The sequence below is a fragment of the Periplaneta americana genome, chromosome 11 (assembly GCF_040183065.1).
Source record: "Periplaneta americana isolate PAMFEO1 chromosome 11, P.americana_PAMFEO1_priV1, whole genome shotgun sequence".
Lineage (NCBI taxonomy): Eukaryota > Metazoa > Arthropoda > Insecta > Blattodea > Blattidae > Periplaneta > Periplaneta americana.
Genome location: NC_091127.1, coordinates 60,733,161 through 60,752,370, shown reverse-complemented (window position 1 = coordinate 60,752,370; position 19,210 = coordinate 60,733,161). Strand labels below are relative to the sequence as shown.

The 19,210-nt window shown below is 34.6% G+C and overlaps 1 protein-coding gene across 1 annotated transcript in view; it reads left to right on the top strand.

Annotated features, from left to right (window-relative positions):
- LOC138708521 (uncharacterized) overlaps window positions 1-19,210 on the top strand; it is a 1,055,241-nt gene that overhangs the window by 576,841 nt on the left and 459,190 nt on the right. The window contains exon 3 of the mRNA XM_069838637.1: window positions 10,072-10,196. Coding sequence (XP_069694738.1) covers window positions 10,072-10,196 — 125 coding nt within the window. The remainder of the gene's footprint in view (window positions 1-10,071; window positions 10,197-19,210) is intronic.

Sequence of the window (19,210 nt, the reverse complement as noted above, 5' to 3'; positions counted from 1 at the left end):
AACTGATCATTATATTACTTGGTACAGTACACTGATTCACACCAGCTAAGCTGCTAGTGACCTTGTAAAATATGTCCTGGTTTTACCGGCAACTATCCCTGGAAATGACATTTGCACTGAGAGGTATTGTATAGCTAGCAGTTTCCATTCGATAACACCTAAGCTTGTGTTGTGAAATTAAATAATACTAAATGAGAGAAAAGATTTGTATAAATGGATAATCTACGGTAGCTGATGAAATACAATTTGTAAAAGTTATTATTTCTCCGAGAAAATTATCAATAAATATTCTTGTCCACTGCGATTATCATTTCTAGTCATATCAATAAAATACGAGCATTGTTAGCTACAAGTATATAGGAATAGGTTTCAATTCCCATTAGGGCAGTAGACATTATCTCCCACTTACAGCGACATGATGTGTATCACTTCAATTGTATTTATTTGTCCTTTTTTTCTTAAACTGAAGCTTTCAGCTATGCTGGTAATATGCCCGGAGGATTAGACTGCTTGGGGCTCTCTGTTTTCATATGGGTTTGAAAATAATGTGATAATTAGTTGAAAACATACAGGCCTTTCATTTCAAAACTTCCTAGTCTAAATAACTGTTTATTTCAATTAGGCCTAAGTTAAATTAATCCGGAAATACGTCAATTTATATAACGAGGGAAAAGTTTAAAATCTGTGTTACTTGTATTTTAGGTTTCACCCCTTCACTCCCAAACTCCATTTGAAATTTAAAATTGCATCCCTATAAATTATGATATTTAAATTTGAAAGATTATTTATTCAATCATTTATACATCTCATTCATTTGTTCTCACATCGTTCGTTTTTTATCTTCACCTGACAACCTGGATTGTTGTTAATGTTGATTACAACTAAAGAGATTAAAACTACAAAGACTATTGTTGATTACATGTTATTTCAGGTAGTAACACAAACTAATATTAAAGAATACTATGGTTGTACGTACATCATAAACTTATTCCGTAAAAGCCGAAGTTTGAATTTACGTTATTTATGTGTGGTTTTGAAACTGTGGCAATGCTATGTAGAAAAATTCCGATATAGGCTGTATTACTCTCTATCCAACAATAGAGAGTGAAGCTCATGTTGACTATTTTATTTAAAAAACCGTGTTTTCATCCTACAACCATTCGTCTAAAATTTCTATCTCGGGACTGGAAGAGGTGGCAGTGCACAACTTCTAATCACTAAATTGTGCAACAATATGTCTGGATTAAATCCCAAATCTCTCCGCAGTGCATATGAAGAGAAGGCATATCGTGGGTGAGTGTGTAAAGTATGTTAAGTCATGAAATTGTACTTTTGAGAAAATCTAATTTAAAAGTTTAAATTCGAATCCAAAATCGTATTATTAATAATGGAAAAATTGAAGTTAATTTATCGGTTACTGATAATACTCTGAATTAGCATAGCATAGCACACATTTTTGAGGTATTTGGAGACCCAAAAAGAATTCTTGACTTAACGCACTTTACACACCCACCCGTCATATGTCACTGTTGATAGTGATTCGTCGGTCGGACGTGGACTTTAAGTCTGGCGGCCTTCTTGGTGCTATTCAACAAAAGTAGGCTACTTGCCGGCACCGGGTTTCCCCTTCTCCCTTAATATTCATCATAATCTTCACCCATCCCCTATACTACACTTACACCAACACTCAGAAATACACTCACTCGTACACGACGTAACTCTCCACAGATAAAGACCGCGACACGATTTTGGCATGTGAAATAAGAAATGGGAAACTTAAGTGCGAGTGTCTAAACTTTTTAGTAGCCTATAGGCGATAAAGCTGACAATTGTGATTGGCATATTGTTGATGTAACGTGTATTTAGGAGGAGGTACCGTTCTCAGCTGCAGTGGCAACTCACTGACTGGACACTGTACTCAAGGACTCACCGCAAGGAAGTTAAGTGCGAGTATCTTACTTTTGCTGCAGTCTGGGCAGCAAGACTGACAACTGTGGTTGGAGATGGTATTATTCTCAGCTACACCATCAATAGATGCTCGCAGACTATGCATTGTACTTGAGGACACCCACCAGAAACGCTGGCGTCAGCAATACAAATGCATAACGTGTGCCGCTGAAGTGGTTTGAAACTTGAAAATTAGTCACAGTCCCGCCATCTGTCTGTAATATGCGGAATCCGAATCACGCAATTGAAGTGGGTAGGCATTAGATACACACACACACACACACACACACACACACGCACACACACACTCCTACAACCAATTGACAACAACAAGCAAGGATTCCAGGCGACAGAAAAAAAAATATGTAAGAACAAGGGAATCGCATGCATAAACAATTGAATACTCCTTTAAATTTAAATATAATAATACAGAGGTACCATTTGAAATTTCAAAAGGGTATTGGTAGTGAGAGGGTGAATCCCAAAATGCAATTAACCCTGGTTTTAAACTTCTCCTTTAATAATATAAATTGAAGTTTGCGTATAATGTACTTGAAATAAATAGTTAAGACTAGGAAATTCTGAAGTGAAATCCGGCAGATAATATGACCTACTCAGAGTTTTCAGTAGGAGAAGAGCTGTGGCAATTCTCCGCGCTTTTTCTAGCAAGCAAGAGCCAGTATCAAGTGAGATTGTTGGGAACATCATATCGCCTAGCGTTATAGTACACTAAGACGCACTTACACGAAATAAATATTGTACTTAAAATTAACCACAAAAAGAATCATAATCCTCAAGATACAAAGACAACAGCACTTGCTTTGTATGCCGGTACTCTTACTGAGGTGACTGAAGCACGTGCTTCTCTTCCATGAAAATGAGACAACGCTGGAGGGTTGCCACGGTGACGTAAACAGAATACTGTAAGGAGATGGATTAAGTTCTCAAACTTTCTCTCTCCTGAACTTTGCAGAGGATGTCAGAATTGTTCTCTTAGCAACGCAAGTGTAACTAGTATGTCTGCAAAGAAAGGAAAATGTTATATACTATAAATAAGCTAAATAGAGATGTAAATGCCCAAAAACTAAAACATACTTTTAACTACATTTAGGAAAAGTAATTATTCTAAATTTAGTCAATGAAAATTAAAGAAAAACATAAAAAAATTAAGTAAGTAAAGCGGTGGGACCTACAAATGGTTCGTAAGTCTAAGCTACTAAGTGGTTGAAAGTGGGATGAGTATACTCGCTTACTACACTATCTACCAAAACGTAATTGGGCATTTTTTTTGCCGCTTTAGAACCTCGTGTTCTTCCACATTGTGGATTAGGTCTTTTAGCGTCACTTGCATTATTTTTCGTTCCATTTTTATCTGGCAGACTTTTACCATCTGTCTCAGCTTCTCGTTCAAAGAGCATGTTTGACAGCCATAAAGCAGCACGGGAAGTACACATTTCTGGAACACCTCCACTTTCAGGCTTGTCTTCAGGGATGTATCAGTCAGTATGAACTTCAAGCTCCAGAATTTTCTCCAAGCTTGTCCTATTCTCCTTTTAATTTCTTTATCGCTATGCATGTGGAAAGATATATTTTGCCCCAGGTAGAAGTACTCGTATTCTGAGACATATTCAAGCTGTGTGTCGTGCTGTACTGGTTCTCTCCTGTCGTTGGTCATGAATTGTGTCTTTTTTGGGTTCATTTTCAAATCTGCTTCAGCACTTACTCTTTCCAATTCCTCTAGCATATTTTATAGTTCCCTCACTGATCTTCCAATGACGACGATGTCATCCGCAAATCGCAGATGTGTTAAGTTTGTTCCATTTATGTTGATGCCACACTCTTTTCTCCACCTTAGTTTCCGGAATTGGTTTTCCATTAGGCTTGTGAAGAGCTTTGGTGATTCTCAGAAAAAATGACTTTTTCCCTAAATGTTAACATTGTTTTACTCGATAAATACTATCCCTACGATCCTGATTTTTACTCCTATCATAAGAGAAAATAATAAAGGATGATTGCATCCTTTCGTAACTTTTCAATAGAATGTAAGGTTTCCTTGCAAATTAAATAAAAATATTAACACGTATAGTTATTTCCTGTTATTAGGAATTCTGACAACTACTCAAGTGATTAAGGGATGGAACTCAGTTGCTGAGACGACTACGTGAACTGGCGGCGCGTTGTTGTCAAAGTACTTAGATTTTCAGCTTAATATTCTAATTCATCATGCACTTAATTATAAAACACATAATAGCTTTTTATTTATTTTAATGAGCTATATTGTTCCCTTCAATTTGCATAGTTATATCACTCCCATTCAGTATAATAATTAAGAAAAATGGATTTCTTGTTTTTTGTGAACTTTCTTAGATTCATTGGGATAGAATAACAATATTTTAGTATATACCTTTTTTGTAGATGTTTTATTATATTTATGGAAGGTCTTCCCACTTTTTATCTCAGCACGTAATAACAGAGTGTAATGTTATAACGCTGAACGTTTTAACTACTTTCATCGGAGTACGCAGCTCGAAGATGGATGCACTATATTTGTCTGCCCCGCCATCTATAGTACCATCCTTTCGTCTGTTCATCCATCCTAAAATTCGTTCGCCCATTTATAAATGTCGCTTTTTAAGTAATGGGTTCTATCGATTTTTATTTAACCACTGAAGTGGAAATTCTCACATTCTCAAAAATGTTGCTTATCTAATGTAAGAAACTATGATGTGTGTTATAAACAAGCCACATTTTCACATAGGCCTAACTAAAATGACGATGCCACGCTAAACTTAGCTGCATCTGTTGCTAAGCGCTAGGCTGCTAGCCTTCTATTCAAGTGTCTCGAGTCCGATCCCCATTCAAGTCTTACAAGCAAACGTTGTGATGGAGCAGATAAAAAAGTTATTTTTTTCTTCCACCATGTTAATAATGTCATAAGAAGTGTTTTTACAAATTTTGGTCACTTGACCGCAATTACGAGGGTCGTAAAAAATAAGTTCGCCAGGGGCCGTTAACAGAAAAAAACACAATTTCATTGGACAAATTCATTTGACACAGCAATTGTTGAGATATTTTCAACATATTTTCCATCGGAATTGAGACTTTTCTCATATCATGGGACCGACAGAGAGAGATGCAGACGCAGTGAAACGCTGGTTTCGATCTGAAGGGGCTGACTTCTACGACACAAAAATTGATTCCATGTTATGACAAATGTCTCAATTCCAGTGGGGGATATGTTGACAAATAGCGCAACAATTGCTGTATCTGTTTCAATAAATATTTCCATGCAATCATGGTTTTTCCTATAAATGGCCCCAGGGAAAATCACTTTCTGGACGGCCTCTTAATTGCGGTCGAGTGGCCAAAATTTGTATAAGCACTTCTTTTGACATTATTAACATGTTGGAATGAAAAAAAAAATAACTTTTTATTTGCCCCCATGACAACGTTTGCTTGTTAGTGGAATTGAGGTGCAGATGGTTTTCCTCGGGATCCTCCAGTTTCCTCTATCTTATTCTACCAGTACTCTTCACTTCCTCCTTACTACATCTAACATCTGATATTTTTTAAAATATGTTGAAGTGATTTCTTGGGAGCAGTATAGATTTCAAATGTTGGTTTAGGAATTGAGGTCTTGGAGCTCTGGATATTCGAGTTTACAAATACTCATCTGGGGATAGCATCTGTATCTGTCATGGCTAAGGCTGAATGGCCCACCTGTCAGTTTCAGATTCACGAATTCCACTCTGTCCACCTGTTGGATTTGGACAATCAACAAATAATGAAAAATTGTAAATTTAAATTTATATATTCTTATTGTGTAGTAGACATAAAACAAATTATATTATTTACTTCTTAATTTAAATTCAGGAATCCGCCCCTGAGTACGAGTTCTACTCTTTCAGGGGTGAGCTAAAGTTTTTTTCTGTTTATAATATATTTTACGTTACAATTATTATCAAAATAAATAAAATAAAATAAACAGATATACAGATCACCTAGTGGGCCAATACAAGCCTAAGTGCATGGATCCGTTCGGATCCAGCCATAGAAAAGTATTAGTATGTAATATTTATTTAACCTGGTAGAGATAAGGTCGTCTGACCTTCTCTGCCTCTCTACAATATGAAGAATAAGATTTCAATTAATATTAAATTTACAATTACAATTACAATAAAAATCGGATTACGAAAAGTTCATCTGATTAAAGACAATTAGTTATAGAAGTTAAGAACAATTTTTTTTTTTTTTTTTTTTTACTGAATTAAACAAAATTTGGGACACCTGAATTTTCAAATCCTAGTTATAACATACTGCGCGTGCCTAGTAAGCACTGACGTTTGTTCGATGCAGTGTGTTGCATCCTCATAGGAAAGCGAGTAATATCGAACTGTCTGAGACAAACTGTCCTATCTAAGACAGAATGTCCGATGCAGTATGCTGCAGGCCTAAGAGAAAGCGTTGTAAACAGACGAAAAGGCAAACAACATTTCCAAAACAATTTTTTCGATATCAGAGAAGCTGAAAACGTGTATTTCAGCGAAAATATTAACATGAAGATTTTTGAGCAAAAAAAATTTTCTCTTAATAATAATAATAATAATAATAATAATAATAATAATAATAAAATGTGCTTTTCACACCTCAGTAAGAAATACTACTCAGCCTAATTTTCAGCCTTTTAATGTAACATTATATGGAACCGCGGAGATACTTCCATGACATGGCATTATCATGACGCCAGACTTTAATATTAAGACAGCTCAGGACATCACATTCAGACTTGGAGAAACATCTACACCCCCGTTAAGATCCGTAACTGTGATCCTGGCTTTCGCACAACGTTACATCTACGCATCTCACCTGTTGCGTTCACAACGACCTCGTGTTATTGTTAATACTGCTACTGCTACTACTACTGCTACTGCTGCTGCTACTACTTACTACTACTTACACTACTACTACAACACTACTATTCTTTGGCTCTCATGCATAACCTTTCACAGATTCCGACTCAAGCTGAAATTCAGTGTACTGTGTTTATTATACCTTTTTATTGAATGTGATAGATTAGTTTTACTGAATAATCTTTGAACGAAGTTACACGTACTCAACATCAAAACGTTCTACACTAATATAATTCCGTCATCTCTTTGGTATTACTGATACCCACGTATTTAGGAGTCTCATTCATAGTAATGTGGTTGGGAACTTGTTGCTGATGTGGCTGTCGACAAGATTTGTGCAACAGTTGTCTTCCAAAGTTGTTCTACAATTTCAGTTGACAAATTAATTTATTTTAAAATGTTGGTTGTGTTTGCAGAAAGTTAATTTGATTTGTGTGGAACTCTTAAATATGTACCACAAACGCCGCGTCTGTGGTTATGGTGTTTGCGCGCTGGCTTTCCATTCAGGCGGCTAGGGTTCGATCCCAATTAGGTCTGGGTGTAGTTTGTGATAGAAAAACAAACGTTAGAGAGGGCTTCTCTCGGGATACTCCCGTTCACTCTTTAATTTCACTAACACTCTCCACTTATTCCTCATTACATTTCGGGCTTATCAGTAGATGATTGGACCTTAATTGTAGAGACCAGGAAGTAAGGCCCGCCTGTCAGCGTCGGATTCACGAACGCCACCTGGGCCATCCGTTATGTCTGATTCATTGTGTCAGACACGCATTTACTGAAGAGCCTCGCTTATTACAAACATCTCACAATCTCTCATCTTTCCAGGGAGGACTGTAATTCTGAACACGTGCCACATTTTTAGAAGATTCTTTTCTCTCCGAGTACGAAAATTTCACTATGTGTATGAATTTAACATTGTTTAAAATACGTAGATACATTCATTTCCAAATAATATCTGAGACAAATCAATTACAACCATCATGATAATTATGATGATACAGTAATATACAATATAATATTCTTAAAGAAAATGCAATGTATTCATTTGAGTATATTTAGTTATCCCATACCATAACGTTCATGTTTTCTAATGAGTGGGGTGTGTGTGTGTGTGTGTCTGTTTTTGCGTGTGTTTTATATTATGTGTGTTTATTTGTATGTTTTTGTGTTTGTGTTTTTGTGTGTCTTTGTGTTTACTAGGTGACAATTTTGTATGTACGAGTAGAACGTAAATAGAGACACTGCAACCTTATGTTATTACTCTATGGGGAAGAGAAAGACATAGTATATGACTAGAGTAAGAGAGCGATCGTATTGGACAAGAGACGTAACAGCGGCGCGCTGTGTAATAGTAAAAGCAACTGCCGTTCCACAAACAGAATGGTCAGTTAATATGTGTCTGTGTTTTTGTGTGTGTTGTGTTTGTGTTCTTTGTGTATATGTATATTTATTGTGTGTGTTTTTTGTTAGTTTTTGTATGTCTGTTTTTGTGTGTTCTGTGTGTCTGTTTTTGTGTGTTTATGTCTGTTTTTGTGTGTGTGTCTGTGTGTTTATGTACAGTATGTCTGTTTTTGTGTTTGTCTGTGTCTGTTTTTGTATATGTCTGTGTGTCTGTGTGTTTGTGTATGTCTGTTTTTGTGTGTGTCTGTGAGTCTGTTTTTGTATATGTATGTGTGTCTGTTTATGTATGTTTCTGTGTTTATGTATGTCTGTTTTGTGTGTGTGTTTTTGTATACGTCTGTGTGTTTGTTTTTGTGTGTGTCTGTGTTTATGTATGTCTGTGTGTCTGTTTTTGCATATGTCTGTGTGTCTTTTTATGTGTCTGTGTGTGTCTGTTTTTGTATATGTCTGTGTGTCTATGTATGTCTGTTTTTGTGTGTGTCTGTGAGTCTGTTTTTGTATATGTCTGTATGTCTGTCTTTATTTTTCTGTGTGTCTGTTTTTGTATATGTCTGTGTGTCTGTTTTTATTTTTCTATGTGTCTGTTTTTGTATATGTCTGTGTGTCTGTGTTTATGTATGTCTGTTTTTGTGTGTATCTGTGTTTATATGTCTGTGTGTTTATGTATGTCTGTTTTTGTGTGTGTTTGTGTGTCTGTTTTTATATGTCTGTGTGTTTATGTATGTCTGATTTTGTGTGTGCCTGTGTGTTTATGTATGTCTGTTTGTGTGTGTGTCTGTGTGTCTGTTTTTGTATATGTCTGTGTGTTTATGTATGTCTGTTTTTGTGTGTGTCTGTTTTTGTATATGTCTGTGTGTCTATTTTTATATGTCTGTCTGTTTATGTATGTCTGTTTGTGTGTGTGTCTGTTTTTGTATATGTCTGTGTGCCTGTGTGTTTATGTATGTCTGTTTTGTGTGTGTCTGTGTTTATGTATGTCTGGTTTTGTCTGTGAGTCTGTTTTTGTATATGTCTGTGTGTCTGTTTTTATATGTCTGTCTGTTTATGTATGTCTGTTTGTGTGTGTGTGTCTGTTTTTGTATATGTCTGTGTGCCTGTGTGTTTATGTATGTCTGTTTTGTGTGTGTCTGTGTTTATGTATGTCTGGTTTTGTCTGTGAGTCGGTTTTTTATATGTCTGTGTGTCTGTTTTTGTATATGTCTGTGTGTCTGTTTTTATATGTCTGTCTGTTTATGTATGTCTGTTTGTGTGTGTGTCTGTTTTTGTATATGTCTGTGTGCCTGTGTGTTTATGTATGTCTGTTTTGTGTGTGTCTGTGTTTATGTATGTCTGGTTTTGTCTGTGAGTCTGTTTTTGTATATGTCTGTGTGTCTGTTTTTATATGTCTGTCTGTTTATGTATGTCTGTTTTTGTGTGTGTCTTTTTTTTTTATTTCATCATACAACATGTTCCATTACACAGCGTAATACTACATGCCTTGGTTTAATTATTAGGTTTTTATAAATATTTTTCTTATTTATATACTATGCAGTAATAATAGTTAATGTTCGGGATGTTTGGCCAGTTTTATAGTTCATATTCATAGATAATAACTATTGTTTGTGTGTGTCTGTTTGTCTGTTTTTGTATATGTCTGTGTGTCTATTTTTGTGTGTGTCTGTGTGTTTATGTATGTCTGTTTGTGTGTGTGTCTGTGTGTGGTTTTTGTGTCTGTGTATGCGTGCGTGTGTGTGGGGGGTATAGATTTTGTGGTTCTAATATTGCACCTTGGTTACTTAGTGGGAACTTGACGAGGTGTTTGTATATTCCTCAGGTTGTCGACGCCCTTCGAAGCTGTGAGCGTGCTTCTGATGCTGGTGGCCACAATGTTCGCCCTCATGGGACATTTCAACAGCGACCACAAGACGCTGGTAGCCTGCGGCCTCTACATTCTGGGAGGTAAGCGACAATTAGTTCTGGGTGATGCAGTAATTAGCCAAATATCTGTTAAACATCTGTTTTAGCATTCAAGGGAATATGTGCTAGAAATAACTAGCATGAACGTTGTATTGTTTAATCAAGTTGTTCTGCAGTGTTATATATTTTATTAGTTAATCTTTTTTTCACTGAAGTATCTAAAAGTTAATTTAAGTATCTTGTTCATTGATTCCTCTTAGAATATTTGCGACCTCGAGACAAAATCGTTACCAAGTACGTGGTTTTACTTCTGACAATCTGAGTCATTTTGAAAGAAATATAGGTACCTATATCTGTACAACGATTTTTGTTTATACAGTTAAGTCGTTATAAGCTTGTGTTCGTTCTATGTTTCGTGTAAAGAATATTAGCTATTGTGTCGAAAATTAATTTAATTACTAGTTTCATATTTAATTACTGGTTTCATTATCTTATGTAATATGTATTTATGAAATGTGACCTCTCTTTTTCTCTCTTTCATTTTTTTTTTTTAGTTTGAAATGATCTTTTTGAAAATATCAAAAACTAAATACATACGTTCGGACCCATTTCAATAAAAAAATACACACGTTCGATATACTATCAGATTTGTTTACTTTGTACAAGAGGTATTTGCAGGGGAAATATTTGAGGGAACCCGGAGCATTTCGTTATATTTCCCCCGCATTCATTTTTTTTCATGCACACTGTTTCATTTAGCCTCATACTAACATTCAAAAAATATTTATTATACTACACAATTTAATATAATGTAGTCTCTTATAGAAAGAAAGGAGTTTGCAGCGACAGATTGCGTTATTTAGAATTTTTTATGTAATTCCTTTTAACTAACGGTGTTGCCTTGAAAGAACTGAATTATATTTTTCATGAAATAGTTAATACTCGTACTCCACTTATATCATATACGAATTTAGTTAATATGGTATGTTCTTTCATATTCTCGGCTATAGAATGAAATGGTATGGTCAGCAACACACTCTGACCGCCTATTATCTAGAATACATATTTATATTACGAACACGTTCCTCATTTAAATATTGTGAATTTTCCTCACTTTTGAGGATTCTCTCCAAACAAATATTTTATAGTCTACATCAGCCAAGTTGAACCGTAACTCGTACGTGTTAGTGGCATTTGAGCTATAAGCAGCCCCATCTCCTTGACTTGAGAGAAAGAACTTAACCAGCTGTCCGTTCCTTAATATACATTCACATCAGTTCATTCACAGTGGTGGCGGCATTGTGAGTTATTGCAATTTTCAATGGCGTGTCCAAAGACGTCCAGATATTGCAATATTTTTGCGTGGAAGAGAACGACCAAGTGAAGTGACTCATTTGTAATAAATATGCAGTGAGTCTCCACATATTTTCCAAATGGAACTACTTGAATTACAGAATTCTACTACAATTAAATATTCTAACAAAGAATACTAGGAACTATTTAAATCACTCTCCTATGATAGATTTCTACTGTTGCGTGTATTTGCAACAAATGCTAAAATCGTGACTCTTTTACGTATATTAATATGTTTTCTAGACGAAACGAACAATTTCTTAGCACTCTCTGCGTACACGTGACAGGGTTGATACATTTATTGAGTGAGTTCTTGACACATAGAAAAGGTAAGATTTTTACGGTTTTCTTCGGACGAATATTTTATGAAGAAATTGTAGACACTAAATATAATTATCCGAACTTTGCTACTGTCTCCACTGGATCTGTTACTTTCACTAATGCTCAATACTACTAATAAACAAATAAAGTAATAAACTGATAAGGACACGTAGAAAATGGTTATGTTACAAACGAATTATTGATTTGACTGACAGACACAAAGCACGTCGAATACCTACACACAATGCAAACAGAAATCGAGCTGTCATTCTCGGCTCTCGCTTCTTAATTTTTTTATATAATGTTTATGTCGCTGAATGGATACTGTTTACAGATAATAACCTTGGTACTTCGAAAGGCTTTCTTATCGGTACGCAGTTGTGTAAATATTGCTCGTGGAAGACCATAAAAACCATTAATCAGATGGGACGCGGTTAAGACGCATAAAATTCGACCCGCTTGGCGTACAAATGAGATTCTTGTTTCGCTATATACAGAAAAATAATGTCATTCAACCTAATCACATGTAGAGACCCTGTCACGAAGAACTTGTCCAAACGCATGTATTATTTTTTACAAGCGGCGTGGACGAATGTCCGTACGCGGCAACGCAGCTCTGTTGCTACTGGGTATTTCCGTATAAAACACACCCCAAACCTCAGGAGATTTGGACCGCACTGTAGTAGATAAATTAAAGTGATTAAAATGTGATTTTAATGTGGTTCCCGAGAAGGTAGCAGAATCCGAAAAGTAAAAAAGTAAGCAGTACGTTGCAAATTGTACATATTACTCAGGTGACAGAAAATAACTTGTTATTAAGTAGCATTGTGTAAATAAATATGGAGAACATTTATTATAAGGTATACAAGTTGGGAAGAAATATTAGTTTTCTGTATTGGAAAAGAATTTTCGATCCAATATAGTTGTGAGTACTGAGTTACAACACAAAGAATACTGACATAATTTCATTGAATGAATATGTCAACGTAGTGCGCATTTGACAACGTTATATTACCTACAACACAGCGCAGCGCTGGAAAAAAATATAATAATTGTCACTATGGTACTGTAGAAATATGTTAAATTCGTGGAAATATTTTATTAAAACAATGGACCGCGTGTAAAAAAAATGTAATGACAACTTCGGTTCTACATACATTTGCGAACAAACCTTTTCTAAAATGAATTACATTAAAAGCCAGTATCGAAATAGGATACGCGCCGGTCACTTGGTATATCTTCTAAGACTCTGTACGTCAACATTTGTGCCAAATATAGATAAACTTGTTAAAAATAAGAGTTGCCAAAAAAATGTCACTGAGAGAAATGTGAAGTACAAACGGCACGGAATCTACAATGTTTAGCATTCATATTGAGATAATTGCATTAAATTTCATTAAAGAATATCATAGTGCATTCAAGCTATCACTGAAACTCAGCAGACATAGCCCATGTTTGCAAACACAGTGTACACGATTACAACAGAACGTCGCAGCTGGTGAAAAGAGGTAAACCCACTCTCCCCTCTTGCAAATGCAATTGCGCATCCCTGGTCTACATTTCTTCTTCCACACGAACCTTTCACATTATGACCGAGATATTATATTAACAATCAGATATGTCCTTGAATTAAACATCTTTACCTTTCTCTATCTTCTGCATCTGCACCTGTTGCCAAATTTCTTCATTGATAATTGTATGATGTGGTCCCACATTATCATGAAACAATAATTATTAATTTTAATGTATATTACATAACTTCATATAATTTTATCTCAAAAGAATGTAGTACTTTATGGAGTTACGTAATTTAGGTCTGTAAATACTGTATAGGCCTATATCCTGATAGGAGCAATTTATTGATTACGAAGTTTCTTTAGCTGCGAGTATAACATTAAGAAAGGTATATTTTCGTTTTGTTACGAAGTCCTTTTAAAATGATAGTTCTCTAGAAGGTAAAGGATTTAGACCACCTGAACTGTCACATTTTTTCTTTAATTTACCATGTAGTTTATAATAAAAATTTGTTGAACTATATTGATTTAACTGTTTTGGAAAGGTGTTCTTTAGCGTAATTGGACGTATTGTTATTCCTTTTCGATTTTACAAAGCTCTTTTTTTTTCTACAATACTAAAACATGAAAATATCTTCCCTTAACAACCGCCCATCGAATGTAAATGTGAATAGCTTTAAGATACATTGGAAATACTTGATAATTTCTTAACCTATTTTTAATATTAAACAGTTCAAGAGACATGATAAATGCAGGAACTTGAATAAAACTAATGTGCAACTAGAACTAAGTAATTTTTTGCAGAGTTTGAACGAAAGATAATTCATAATGCTGTAAGACTTTAGATACATTGGACATATTTGATAATTTTTTAACCTATTTTCAATATTAAACTGTTCAAGAGACTTGATAAATGCAAGAACTTCAATAAAACTACAGTTTACTTTTTACTGTACAATTACGTAATTTTATGTAGAGATTAAACGAAAGATAATTTCGAAATGCTATAAGGCTATTTTATTGCAATAGAAGAATGCAACATAATTAAGTTACAATTTGGAAACTTATAATTGGAGCTTAATAAGTTAAAGATGCTAAGAATTTGAGCTACTAATAAGTTGAGACAAACGTACGAACAATACTTGAACCATTTTTGACATTCACTTCTCCGTTCTTCTTTCATTAAGTTAAAAGTTTTGTTTCTGAAAAAGGATTTCAGAGTTCAATAAACGTTCAACTTAAAATATCGTGATTACGTCTTGAGTATAAGATTCTTCTTTTGCGACTGTTATTGCTGAAAAATTGAGAAGGCTCTTCTTGATTATGTTATAAGTAGGAAATTAAACACGGGATAATTTTATGTACGATAATAAAACCTGAGCGTTCTTAAAACATGCAGACAAATCGTCGTTGTTCCTGCAATAACTCCTATGTGCAAAATATAAAATTGTTCAGTAGGAAGAAAAACACATTAATTCATTCTATGACAGCAGTACATAGGAGACTGTGAATTCTTACATTTTCGAAAGAAAGAAATATAATTACATATAGGAGATTTTATATTTGCTGTATCACTGTTTAAGTTATTTAATACAGCAAAAATCTGAAAGTCGTTAAATATGTCACATAGGAGTTATTGCAGAACAACGACGAAATATTGTATTAATCTATCAGAAATTGGACGTTAATAAAAATGCAGAATAGCATTTTAAATATGCCAAAATTGGTTACAACGAATATTACAAGTCCTCTGCCAGCACATCACTCCTTTCTGCATAAGCGAGTTTATCAAACTTAAAAAATACAAAAAACACTTGGCCTTTGTTACTCAAAGCGTAAAGGTACATTCAGTTATATTATACTTACACTTTGACAACAACCACCAATATATTTACTGCTGTATTTTCTGCAGTTTATGGCAGAAAATTACCAGCAGTAACGCGTAGGTCACTTAACATTCATACTGTAAAGCTGTTAGGTTACTGATTGTGATTATTCTTTAGTTCAACCATAAGAAAATACTAGCATTACTTTTTGTGAATTTTATTTCATTGTATTATAAAAATCACGAACATTTTCCTTTAAATCCTCCAGGTTTCATACGTAGATTGTTTACGTAAAATGTTGTTTAAGTGTAGTCCACAACTAAATGTTAACAAGGAATACCTACTATTTGTTTAAGCTATTTTCACTAACTTAAAAAATTGTTTGTGATGGTGGAATATCTGTCCCTGTATATTAAGGACGCAATTTTTTCTTACAGGATTTCATGTAGGCCCTAACTACAGTGGAATGATGTTTTTTTAAGTCATATCGAATTCTCAACAAGAGAGAATATCATCGATATGATATTTTGGATTTAAAATATCGGCATCCTAATCCAATTCAAATGAACAAAAAAGAAAATGTAAATTAATGTTAAAAAGATATATAATGAAATATTAAAAAAGAATATTCCGCGACAAGATTTGGTAGCTATCAAAACGAGGAAAATTTATTGAAAAATAAATAATATACATTGAATATTATAAAGATGAATAGAGATGATAATTGATGATGTTCAATGAAGATTTTAAAATGGTTGATGCAATAATTAACAATTATTTTCTGAAGAGTCTTATCAGGAACCCTTAATTTTCTGAGGATCTCCAATGTAAATTTGGGATTTGTTCCTCGCGCACCAGACAAAAGTCCAATGACATTCCAATCTTGAATATTATATTTATGACTGAGATCATCGCAGCATGCAAGGTAAATAGCGCGTTTCTCTTCATGTACCTGCTTTGGTTGATCTTCATTAATTTCGAACCTTACAGTGGGGTCAAGAATGAGACAAGTTTTTTTTATCTCGGTCAATTATTATGATGTCAGCACGCCGTGTAGATCCTTCCGTAGAAAGACATTGAACTTCCTCATATACTTCGTATTCACCATGTTCCCTTAATCTGTTAGCAATTATTGAGCGGGCTGTGTTATGTCTGTCATTTCGCAGTAATTCGCCCTGAGGGCAGAAACCCAGCACGTGGGGTAACGTTTCATACTCATTGCATCTCCTGCAATGGGTATTGCTAAGGCTTCTACCGGGGAGAGATCTAACTGCGATAACATTGGTGCTCATTTTAATGGCCTCGGTCCATTGGCCACAAGATAGACCTGCATAGCGCACTACTCACAGAGCAATAAAAGTGTCAAACTAATATCACACTCACAACTCAACTGCGTACAGTACCGGTTATGACCACCGATGGCCGTTTCTCAGTACGCCAGGAACACAGTTCGATCAGTTTAGGCTATACTCGGTCAACCTAACAGCGAACACACGATATTTATATTCATCAAACAGCGTTTCTCTCTGCGTGTGTCATCCATTAGTCCAGGCATGTCAATTGATGCCCATAGGAGCAAGCGCGCGCTTTAGAGCCCAGGAGAGCCTGAGCGCTTTACAGCGGAAAGGAAAGAGACAGACGAAAGAGGTTGTATATGCCGCTTGGTCGAGCTATATTCAGAGATGGCCAGCACCGATTCAATAGATAAAGGGAAGAGAACTTATTAAAACTGTATCCATGTTAATTTTTAAATTGGCCTGAGAAGTATAAGTGCATTATAAGAATGTAAGTTTTAATTTTAATGCTCATTTTTCACAAGTTTGATTTTTTTATTCAAAAGAAATATTTTCTCAACTTTTCGTATAGAAAAGTGAAATTTTCAGGTAAAGGCCTATTTATTTAGTAGCCTTACAGAATGTTTTCGTAAATCTAATATACCGTATATACGTATTACTGAAGATAGTGTGTTGAAAATTTTGAAAATATTCGCATGGAAATTGTTTGTAAGGAACTGAATTAACAAAGCAACCACTGTTACATCATAAGCAAAAGATACGTGCCCATGTGTTGAGAAAATGTCAGCTCTATAGCTTCAGCAGATTTCGAGAAAATAATTTAATAATCTGATGATAGGAAGTTGCTCACAAATATCACCTTAAAAGCATAATGCGATAAGAGTTTTCTTATGTAATATTAGTTACACTTAAAACAGATACAGTACTAGGTAACTTTGCTTTGTACTGTAATATTGTTTAGATTAGTTTATTGATTACTTTTGTAAGGCTAAAGATACCATCAATATAAATTCCAACTTATCATGTCATACTCAATCTCTTTCTTTGGAATATCACTTTCTTTATGAATGATGTGTTTCATCCACTTAATACAGTATAATATTATACTACTGTGGAATTTAAGTGAATATTCATTCTTAACTCTCTATTATGGTATTAATATTTAAAACACAAGTGAAATATTAAGAAATCAGTGTTAGTACTTTTGTTTTACACACAATATGGATAATATTAAACAGAAAGAAGCCGTATAAAAATAACGACATAAAATTTCAGGTTTCGTTTGAAGTTTGTGCACCACTGTTTTCTTAATCCAACAGATTGCTTATTCATATACACAACCCTTCCTCTTTCCATACCTAGCGCTTGCTGACCGCGCACGACGTCAAGGTCAGAAAAATGCGCTTGCTTTGACATCACTGCATTAGTCTATTCCTGAATGTTCTCCCTTAAGCTTCGATATTCAAAGACTAATACTGTATTTCATGACTTATAATTGAACATACTAATTGCAATTCTGCTGTTTATCTTTCCATTCTAATTCTGTGTAAGTACTCATACTTGTTTCTTCATCTCAATCATTACAGTTTCCGATTCCAAGAGTATTTTTATATCACTACATTTTAGGATAGACGTTTGTGGAGCACCGAGTTGTAATCAATATTCCTGTGTGGCGTGAATATTTATTAATACAGCAAAGCTGTAAGGGTCCTTGATGTGAAATGAGAATTACCTTCCATTTCCAATACTCTCGCTTTGGAAAATTTTCTTTCCTTCTACTAAAGCTCCCTTAATAACTTTCAATGCTCCACAGACCTTCACTCTTCTTGGCAGGTTTGAAAGAGCTCTGGACTATATCACAACTAGAAATTCCCAGACTTGCACTGTCTTCTGATGGCTTTGGTGCAAGAAAAATAGTAAACCGTCCAAGCATTTTCAAGAATACATGATTTCTTGTCTTATGATGACGATGATGATGACCATTATTCTGATTTCATTAAACTGTTCTTTTATCTGCCTCCTTTGTTCCTATCGCTTCATTTTTTTCCTTCTCTTTTTCTTTCCCTAATTTTCTGCTTTCTTTTTCATTCCTCCGTCTTAATATTTTCTGTTTTTTTTTCTTCTGATCTTTATAACATTTATTTTCTTTCATTCACTTTTCGTTCTTCTCTTTTATGGTTTCCTAGTTCTTTTCGTTTTCCTTACTTTTCATTCTGCTTGTCTTATCGTTATCCTTAACCTTTACATCCTCCTTTCATTTGCCATTATTCTTTCCCTTTTCATTTCCATTTTCCTTTCATTCTTCATTTTAATTCTTCTTTTCCTTTTCATTCAAGAATCCCTTTTCATGTTCCTCTCCCGTTTCATCCTCCTTTCTTTTATTCATTATCCTTTCCTTTTCATTTTCCTTTCATTCTTCATTTTGCTTTCACTCTTCATTTTCATTCTCCGTTCCCTTTTCATTCTTATTTACTTTTTCACTATCCTTTCCGTTTTCACTCCCCTTTCACTTTGCTTTATCCTTTCCTTTTCCAATTTCCCTTCCCTTTGTATTTTCCTTTCATTCTTAATTTTCATTCTCCTTTCCTTTTTCGTCACCCTTTCTGTTTCATTCTACTATTCCTTTTCATTATACTTTCCTTTTCCATTCTCCTTCCTTTTCACTTTCACTTTTCTTTCATTCTTCATTTCCATTCTCCTTTACCTTTTAACTATCCTTTCCCTTTTCATTTTCTTTTCCTTTTCAT